This window comes from Acanthisitta chloris, unplaced genomic scaffold (assembly GCF_000695815.1).
Source record: "Acanthisitta chloris isolate BGI_N310 unplaced genomic scaffold, ASM69581v1 scaffold12721, whole genome shotgun sequence".
NCBI classification, from domain to species: Eukaryota; Metazoa; Chordata; class Aves; order Passeriformes; family Acanthisittidae; genus Acanthisitta; species Acanthisitta chloris.
This window is the reverse complement of record NW_008655544.1, coordinates 3,720-13,976: the sequence shown is the minus strand read 5'-3', so window position 1 is coordinate 13,976 and position 10,257 is coordinate 3,720. Positions and strand designations below refer to the sequence as shown.

Below are 10,257 nucleotides of genomic sequence, written 5' to 3'. Positions count from 1 at the left end.
AATACCTCTTGCCCCAGATGTTTGAAATATAGGAAAGAAGCTGAAGAACTCACACAAAACTAGAGTTTTCACTTGAGTAAGGCTGCAGAGAGCCTCCCAAAGAGCAGCTGCTGCTGTTGTCCTCCACCTTCCTGCACCTCCCACAAAGCCAAACAGAAATAATAGGCACAATAAGGAAGAGAAGAGCTTTACAGCAATCCCACCATGGGGGGGCAATGGAAATCCTCTTCCTGAACAAAGCCATTTCCTTCTGTTTGCTTTAAGCTGAGTGTTTATATAGCAGCATTACATTGCAGGGTGTGTGTGCTCCTGAAGGCTCAGCCTTTACATACCTATAAGAAAGTGGGTTTCCTTGTACTCCCAATAGCAGGTCAGTTGTGTTTGATGCCTTCAGAGAGAAATAACCTTTTAAGAAACTAAAAAAAAAGATGTTAGTGGTAACAGGATTGATGAGGAGATGCCATTTACATCATCATATTTTCTAGTTAACGACTAGAACCTTTTGAGGACACAATTTGGGAAGTATTTTTGGTTCAAGCACCAACTTGCTAGGTAATATTTTCCTTTTTTTCCCCTCCAACATTTGGAGTGTCACTTTTAGTCTATTTTCCAGATTGTTTACATAGAAATTATCACAGGTATTGACATTTTTCATCTCCTCCAGTGCTGGGTTTATTACTCTAGGTGTGACTGCAGCTTGGCACCTCACATTTGCAGGTTAACAACTGATTAAATTGACAGGACAACTAAGGCTTTGCTGCCATTTGAGCCTAAACTTCTCAGTTGTGCCAACAGCACACACAGGTATTGGTTAGAATCAAAGAATCACACAATCATCAAGGCTGGAGTAGACCACTAAGATCATCAAGTCCAACCATTAACCTGTCATTGCTGGAACCCCTAAACCATATCCTCCAGTGCCAGATCCAGACACCTCTCAAACACTTCCAGGGATGGTGACTCCACCGCCACTCTGGGCAATATTCCAGTGCCTGAACACCCTAACAGAGAAAACATTTCTCCTAACATCCAATCCAACTCTTCCGTGTCTCAGCTCAACGCCATTCCCTCTAGGCCTCTCCCTGCAGCCATGGCAAGAGAAACCATCCCCCACCTCTCTCCAACCCTGTCAGAGAGTTGCAGAGACCCATGAGGTCACCCCTAAGCCTCTTCTCCAGGCTAACAAAACCCTTGTGCAGCACCAGTCTGAGTGTGCCAAAACTGGGACAATCCTCCCAGATGAATTACTACACCTCAGGACAGAGACATGGACAAGTGGCCACATGCCAAGCTGAGCACTGGGAATTAAAGCAAAACCAGCTAATTTTCAAATGAAATATTACTGAATTGTAAGAACTCTCTCATAATCACAAAAAACACGGTGAGGTTGACAAGGTGATGAGCAGAAAAGCAGCCAATTTGAATCCATAAGCAGTTCCCAAAGCATATTCATTTTCTAGGGCCATTTCACTGCATAAACACTGAGAACTGTAACCTTGAGAGAAGGAGACACATAAATCAGGCCCCAGTTAGGATAAACACCAATGCCTGGAAGTTATTCCTTCTTCCCTCTAAAAATGTACGTGGTGAAAGATCAAAAAGGAGTTTCTTCTGCCTGTGTGATCAGCACATCCTTGGTTATTGAGCCTAAATGGGGAGCAGATAATGCTCCGGAGGTGTTTTGGTTCACATCACTGCAGTGCCAGACCAGCCAAATCCCAGCAAATTCCAAAAGATAAGAAAATAAGGAAGAAATAGGCAGATGTAGGAAAAAAAGAACAGAGATACTAATAAGGGAGAAGAGTGAGTATAGGGAATGAAGGGAAAAGGAAAGATGAAACCAGCTATGTTCAGAGAATGACTAGATGTGGCACTCAGTGCTCTGGTCTAGTTGATAAGGTGGTGATGGGTCACAGGTTGGACTTGATGATCTTAGACATCTTTTCCAACCTGGAAATTCAGTAATACTGTGAAAATGATCAACATCCAACACTGCGTCCAAAGCAGTGCTTTCCTCTCCCAGGGCAGAAATTGGCCCCTACCCAAGCTGATTTAATCATTTACTCCTAAAATATCAAACTGTGGTTATATCAGCGTGTTACTGATATCCTACCACAAACTGGGAATCAAAACTGGGAAGTCAGTATCAAACCTGGACTCCTACAGTACAGATCCTCTGCTCCTACAGCCCCAGCAAGCCACCCACATGCAGCCCTGCTGCAAGCTTGTTGCAGTCAAGGGGCTCAAGGCAGTTGAAATGCCCAATGTTCTGGTAAAATAATCTTCTTCATATCTCAGGAAGCTGAAAATTCAATGTACTATTAGTGTTTGTTGGCTGATAGAGAAGGTTTGATGCCTGTAACATTCCTGAGGTCCTCCAAAGTCTGGATCCAAGCTGGTCCCATGACTCCATGAACAAGAGCTGAAATGAAACAAGCTCCTCTCACTCTCTGTCCTTACACACAGCAAGGAAAATTCAGCCTTGGTCCAAAGCATGATCAGCTTAGTCCTTAATATATTTATTCCTTAGAGTAAGGAGTCTCTTGCCTGAATTCGAGGAGCCCAAATGATGAAAACATCTCCAGGCAACTGCTCTGGAAGCTCCCAGGCTGTAAGGCTCTGATTCACAGCAAAAATTGACTCTGAGAGTCCTCACTTGTCATCATCACTGCCTGCTCCACCCTTATTTCAGCAGTTGCTACATCAGGACAGGTAAGAGCTGATAAACTCTGCTGATTCTGGTATTTCAGCACAGTCAGTTGTTCCCAGGATAACCGAGGCCTCCCTTGCACTAGAATAACAAGCTCTGAGCTAGGAATAGGCTGTGGAAATTACTTCAAGGGGTCTAATATAAGTTATAGCCGCCCTTGATTACCATGACATGTTAGTTTAGGTTTAAAAGTGAAATTAAGATGCAAACACACACTTTGTATCAATATATGGCTCTTACTACTGAGATGTGCTCAGGCAAGAGGATAAAGTCAGGAACCAGGACAAAGAGGAGAGTGGAAATATCTCCATGATGAAGAATAGGATAAATCTGGCAAATTTCTATGAAAAATATCAGTCATTGCTTTGCCTACAATGACTGAGCAAAGAGGGAGGAAGCAAAGGTAACTTGTGGCAGTGTCAGGAAGAGATATATTGCCAGCCTGGGTGCTGTATCCATTACTTTTCCTGGCAGCTTCTATCTTTGCTTTGTAATCATGGAGTGCATCAGGAATATCTCATTCTTTCAAGGTCATACTCAAGGATGACTTCACACCATGAATCTTCATGAGCTTTAGGCATTGAGAAGGAAGACAAAATGCAGCTAAAATGTACATCATGGAGAGTTTGACACAAAACAAGTGAGGCCAAGCTCAGAATAAAGCATGGAGAGGGCTGGAATGGGATTGCAGCAATGTAATGAAAGGATGGGGAGCAATGGCCTCACCCACCATGCTGGCAGAGGAAAGAGCTTCTATCAGTTCCTTTCATTCTCCACAGCCACAAATTGCACAATGAGAGAAGACTGGTAGCTCACAGACACTAATCACCTGCCTGATGCACCGAGATTGACTGATTTATGAAGTAACAGCTTGAAAAAAGATGGTGCAAACCAAGTCAATGCATCCAACTCCATCCATCCTGGTGCCTTGCCTGGGGGAAGTACATACCAGGTATTTCACTCTAGGTAAATAATGCATCCCAAGCAGATTTCTCCATATCACAGATGAGTGATTTGCACTTATCTTTCCAATATTTTTCCTCCCATGAGAATTAAAGACACAACTTGATGAAATCCAGTAGAATTAGGCCATTATCAAGGTGTGTATATCTACACCCAGCACTGTGTCCAGTGCTCTGTGCTGCCCCATGTTTGGTGTGAAGACACATCAAAAATGCCAAGTGCTTTCTGCACTCAAACCTTTCATAACTGACTCAAATGCAAGTTAAAAATCTGAGTATTTTGGTATCCAAAAGCTCTTTCTTATCACAGACGTATTAGGTGGCAGCAAAATACCTCAGCCACACACACAATTCAGTATCAGTTTTCCAATCAGAATGGGATATTGGGAAGGAATTGTTCCCTGTGAGGGTGATGAGGCACTGGCACAGGTTGCCCAGAGAAGCTGTGGCTGCTCCATCCCTGGGTGTGTTCCAGGCCAGGTTGGATGAGGCTTGGAGCAACCTGGGCTAGTGGAAGATGTCCCTGCCCATGGCAGGTGGTGGAACAAGATGATCTTTAAGGTCCTTGCAACCCAATCCTCTCTGTGATTCTATGATGCTATGAATTCCTTTGCCCTCTCAATTCTACTCCATCCATCACAGGACCTGGGCACTGAAATTAGAATCTTGCAGCAGTCTTGGCTCTGAAGCCTCTTTCCTTCAAGAAATCTTCAATAGCCAAAGGAGCATCACTGAGATTGTCTTTCATATAAATGCACATACTCCTCAATAAATAATGAGCTGCAGCACTGGGATCAGCTTTGGAAGATTCCACTCCCTCATACATACAGCAAGGCTTGGTTTTGCAATTTTCTGGCTGAGCAATACCTAGAAACACCTTTTAATAGTCATGTGTCAGCTCTCTGTGTCTACATGTGCCAACAAGAAGGGAGTGGTGGAAAGACACATCCAACCCAGTACAATTGCAACATCTCCTCCTGAGAATTCATCTCCATGAAGCATTGCAAAATGTAAATGCCAGCAGAGAGTTTGTACAAGCCAAAGAAAAACCCCTAATTAAATAAATAAGAAGAGCAAAATGATTACATTCTCCAAATCTGCTACTTCAGCATGTCCTTAGTTACCACTGGTAAGATGCTTAATGCTCAAGTCTTAATGCTCAAGTGTTGAAGTGTTGTAGTGAAGACCTAGGTGGGCAGTGTCCCTGTTGTCCCCCTTCCATGTTTTCCTGTCCTGACTGTTTATGTAACCTTCATTTATCAGTCCACACTCTCTGGCACAAATTCCCTAAGATCACACAGGTTAGTTCTCAGGTTCTGCCCTGTGTTGGTTTGAGTTGAATTTTTTTGCAGACCAACCCTGCCTCAGAGGACTTTTCCAAAGGTACAAGCCTGGAAAAGTGACTGCTGGAATATTCTCATTGCTTACTGAAGAAGGCATCAAGTCTGGTCAGAAGCAGAGCCACTCAACATCTCTTCCCAGCTGTGTTCCAGAGGAGGCATGGATACAGCAGACCCCAGGCAGCTTCAGCCTGGTGCAAGGCATCTCATCCAGTGGTTTAGTTTGCTTTCCCCTTCCCTTCCTGCTCTCTCCAATTGGCTTCACATGGTTCTCTTGCACAGCTGGATCACTGTTTCCATTTGGTTTGCTCCCATTTCCATCTACAAAGTCTCCTTTACCTACTCCTTCTTCTCCCCTGTAATCTGTGGATCTCTTGCTCTTCCATCCACATCCAAACATATAATCTCTGCCTCCACCACACTCCTGTCCTCTCCTTCTACCCTCAAAAGCAGTGATGGAGGGAGGAAGAGCAGTGCACATCCAGCCAAAAGACAACCACGGGCAGGTGTGAAGCAGGTGCCTCATATTCTCTCATAAGAAAACTCAAAATGCCAATATATGGAAATAAAAGTGCTATGAAAAACACATTATTTTTCCTGATCATAGAATCATTAAGGTTGGAAAAGACCTCCAAGATCATCAAGTCCTACCTTTGCCTGATACCACCATGACCACTAAACCATATGGCAAAGTGCCATGTCTACTCATTGTTTGTTCACTTCCAGGGTTGGTAACTCCACCACTGCCCTGGGCAGCCTGTGCCTATGCTTGACCACTCTTGCAGTGGTCAAGAAATTCTTCCTAATATCCAACTTGAACCTTCCCTCATGCCAATGTCTGGATCTGACACTGGCATGGACCTTCTCCTGGCAGCTCCCCAGCTATCAGCACAACTCACTCTCTCACTGGGTTTCCTTCAGCCTATTAATGGGATGAAATGCTTTAGCTGAGACATGGAAGGTTACAGAAGGCAAACAGCTACTGTACAATAGTCTCTTAGATTCCTATCATGTTCCCATGAGCAAATATTTACCTTTTCAAGGCAATTATGTGTTAGTCTGAGGTTCAGGTCTAGTGCATCTTGGTACAGCTAACAAACATGCCAGGTCTAAAGCAACACCTCCTGGCTCCTGGCCACGCTTTTCCTAACAGGTTATCACCAGGAGGATTTGCCCTTGCAATACCCAGAAGATCCAATCTCATAGAATCAGAATCCCAGACTGGTTTGGATTAGAAGGACCTTAAAGACCATCCCGTTTTGAGGTTCAGGTCTAGTGCATCTTGGTACAGCTAACAAACATGCCAGGTCTAAAGCAACACCTCCTGGCTCCTGGCCACGCTTTTCCTAACAGGTTATCACCAGGAGGATTTGCCCTTGCAATACCCAGAAGATCCAATCTCATAGAATCAGAATCCCAGACTGGTTTGGATTAGAAGGACCTTAAAGACCATCCCGTTTCACCACCTGCCATGGGCAGGGACACCTTCCACTAGCCCGCTCCAAGCCCCCACCTGGCCTGGAACACTCACAGGGATGGAGCAGCCACAGCTTCTCTGGGCAACCTGTGCCAATGCCTCAGCACCCTCACAGGGAAAAATTTCTTCCCAATATCTAATTTAACTCTCCCCTCCTTCAGCTCAAGGCCATTCCCCCTTGTCCTATCACTCCATGCCCTTGTGAAAAGTCTCTCTCCAGCCTTCTTGTAACCCTCTTTAGGTACTCCAGGAATTTAGGAAGCAAAGGATGCCCTTCAGTGTAAAACTGTATGTGCATCCACTGTGCCCTGACTGCACAAACCCAGCAGCTCTGCCTCTGGCACACTGAGCATCCAGCTATTCCCACAGCCAGACTGGGAATTACCCCCTCTGCTGACACAAAGTAGCATTTCCCATCACTGCTCCCTCAAACAGCATTCCAGAGCTATCCCTGCACTGCACCAAAATATGTCTCATGTGCAAGTTCCATGCAACACATGAAAATGAAACTAAACCACAGATAGATGTGCTGAGATGAAGCTCATTAAACCCCGATGATGCAATGCACAGTTTCATCTCTTCATCAGCTCAAAGTGGAATGTCACAATATCCTGATCCCTGTCACAAAGCTATTTTAAAGGAGTTTGGTTTCAGCTCTGCACCAAAATATGTCTCATGTGCAAGTTCCATGCAACACATGAAAATGAAACTAAACCACAGATAGATGTGCTGAGATGAAGCTCATTAAACCCCGATGATGCAATGCACAGTTTCATCTCTTCATCAGCTCAAAGTGGAATGTCACAATATCCTGATCCCTGTCACAAAGCTATTTTAAAGGAGTTTGGTTTCAGCTCTTTTTGTTCTCTGAAGTTTAGGAATAATGTTTGTGGCTCCCACTAGAAATTGGATTGTTAATTGGGTTCCTCACAAGGAACTGAAGAAATAGGCAAGAACTGGAAAAGAATTGGAGCATTATCCCTGTAAATTTAGTGCAGATGAACTCAGGGAAAGCAGCTCCTGGAAGAATTGTGTCCCAATGGGATCAGCTAATGTTATTCCTCCTGTTCATATCACTCTTTGAGATCACAGAGGACAAGTTGAACCAGCAGCTGAGGCTCCGTGTGCACCAGCCTTGTTGAAGTTATTAGTCTGCACCTTCCCAGCTGCAATCCATGAAAAGCAAGGAAAGCTTTGCTTTCCTGAAGCAACAGACCACTCAGCACTGGGAGCTAGATCCTGGCTTGGAAGAAATCTGGAAGCTGGGAGTTGCCACCCCATACACAGGCCAGGGACAATCTGTTCCTGCCCAATAATGTCTCCTACAGCTTTCAGGCACAGGGAGCTCCTGCCTCCACCTTGTATCCTTAAATATCTTCCTTGGCCACAGCCCTGCCTTTAACTCCCCACTCTGAGTCAGAATCACACAGAGTAAGAATCACAGATTAATCAGGTTGGAAAAGACCTCTGAGGTCATCGAGTCCAACCTATGCCCTGACACCACTAAGTGCCACGTCCAGTCTGTCCTTAAACACCTCCAGGGATAGTGACTCCACCACCTCCCTGGGCAGCTCCTTCCAATGCCTGACAGCCCTTTCCACGAAGAAATTCTTCCTGATATCCAACCTGAACCTCCCCTTGCACAGCTTGAGGCCATTTCCTCTTGTCCTGTTGCTTGTTGCCTGGGAGAAGAGGCTGATCCTCATCCGGCTGCACCTCCTGTCAGTGAGTTGTAGAGAGGGACAAGGTCTCCCCTGAGCCTCCTTTTCTCCAGGCTGAGTCCCCCCAGCTCCCTCAGCCACTCCTCATCAGACAACAAGACAAAGAACACAGGGCATCTACTGCACCTGGTGTCCATTGCCAGCCTGGTCAGTGCCACTTCCAGTCTGTCCTTAAACACCTCCAGGGATAGTGACTCCACCACCTCCCTGGGCAGCACATTCCTGAGTCCTGCCTGCACATCTGTTGCTTGCTCTCTGACTGGAAACTGCTTCATTCCTCCCAGTTATTCCTTGATGCAATAGGGCAAAGAGTAAAAGTGTCAGTAGTGTTTGCTCAGGACCTCAACAACTAAAAGCACAGACTGGGTGTCAACACAATCCTCTCAAAAGCTGAATTTGTCACTTTAGAGAGTTTTACACTTAAACGTACACAGCTAATGAAAAGAGTAGACCAGACCAGGACACAACCTCTGTGTTGGAAAGTCAGAGCAGCTCTAACTGACTAAGAGGTCCCAGAAGTTCCTCAGGTTGCTTCAACACCTCCTTTCCACCTCCCAGATCCAGTTTCTGTGAGGGAATAGTGACCTCAGGTGTCTGATAAATTAATCACAGGAATATCTTTCCAATGAATTTATCATTCTATGGTTCTAATTGGCATTTCTACTGAAAATGAAGCTGCTGTGATGCAGCTCTTACGACTGGCACAAACGCTCTCCTGGCTTTTCTGGCCTTGGCACTTGATCTTTCCTCAAACTGCTTCCTTAAGGGCTCAGTTACCTGCAAATAAGCATGAAAGCAGACCTACAGAACCTATTTCTGATATTAACTAAGGCTGTGCCTTGAGATGAGGTAGGGTTCGATATATTAGCACCAAAAGTAGGTGGAGAAAACTGCAGTTGAAAATAAATCTGCAGGGGGAAACTTTTAAGGTATTATTAGGATCAAAATCTCCTCCCAGTGTCTTGATCTGCTTCCCATAAATGACAGACTTTGTCCTATCCCTCTTGCAATGTGAGATTCTCCAAGTGACAGCCTGGAATTCACAGGAAGTGTATTATCTCATAAATCAAAGAACTCAAATGAGTGATTCATCAGGGCTTGGAAGTCAAAACTATCTAACACCCGCAGTGTAGCAAAAGTTCTGAGGAGTACAGAAATGAAACTTCAGTGCAGGGAAACACTTCTTTTTTTTATCTTCTTTTGCTTTTTCCTTTGATTTTTTTTAAATAATATGGCCCAGAGTGAGTTTCCAGAGAGAAAGTTGATTTCAAAGGAGCAGAAGTGAGTAGCAGACTGTGAACACAAGCAGCCCACCAAAAAAAAAAGAAGTGCCAAAGGACAAAAACCACATCAGACAGCTTGACAGCCTGTGATTTTCAGGTCCCAGCTGACACAACTCGTCCTTTCCAGCAGGATATTACCACATGAAATAAATCCCATACAATGTGTTGATGCAATTCAGCTCTACTTTTCTCTATCATAGCTGTAAACCTGCAGAAAACAAGTGCTGATCCACAAACGCACCTTGTGATACCATAACAGCTCCCCTTTCCCAAAGGTTGCTGTGCACCACAAACGGGATCTAACGGGAAGTTGGCTTCCTCCCTACCATCCTTTCCCATCACTCCTCCCTCCCCGCGGTCCTTCCCTTTTCCATCACTCCTCCCTCCCCGCGGTCCCTCCCGCTCCATCACTCCTCCCTCCCTATGATCCTTCCCCTCTCCATCACTCCTCCCTCCCCGTGGTCCTTCCCTTTTCCATCACTCCTCCCTCCCCGCGGTCCCTCCCGCTCCATCACTCCTCCCTCCCGGCGGGACCAGCATCGCCTCCGCCCCTTCCTCTCCTCCCCGGAACCCTCGGCCGCGTGTGTTCCCGGGCCATGGAGTACATTCCGGGACCAGCAGCTCCCACGCAGGGACACATGTGAGTGGGGATGGGGCTAAGGGCACAGCGAGGCTCGGGGTCGTGTCTTGGGGTACCGCGGTGCGGGGGGACCCGGGCGGTCACAAACCGCGCTGGTGCCGCGTCTGTTCCGCCGGTTTTCTTA

At 45.7% G+C, this 10,257-nt stretch overlaps 1 protein-coding gene across 1 annotated transcript in view; it reads left to right on the top strand.

The window, feature by feature from the left end:
- Positions 1-10,089: 10,089 nt before the first annotated feature.
- The window catches only part of LOC103811019 (60S ribosomal export protein NMD3-like), a gene marked incomplete at its 3' end in the record, with an annotated part of 3,820 nt that continues 3,652 nt past the window's right edge, over positions 10,090-10,257 (top strand). The window contains exon 1 of the mRNA XM_009083960.1: positions 10,090-10,133. Coding sequence (XP_009082208.1) covers positions 10,090-10,133 — 44 coding nt within the window. The remainder of the gene's footprint in view (positions 10,134-10,257) is intronic.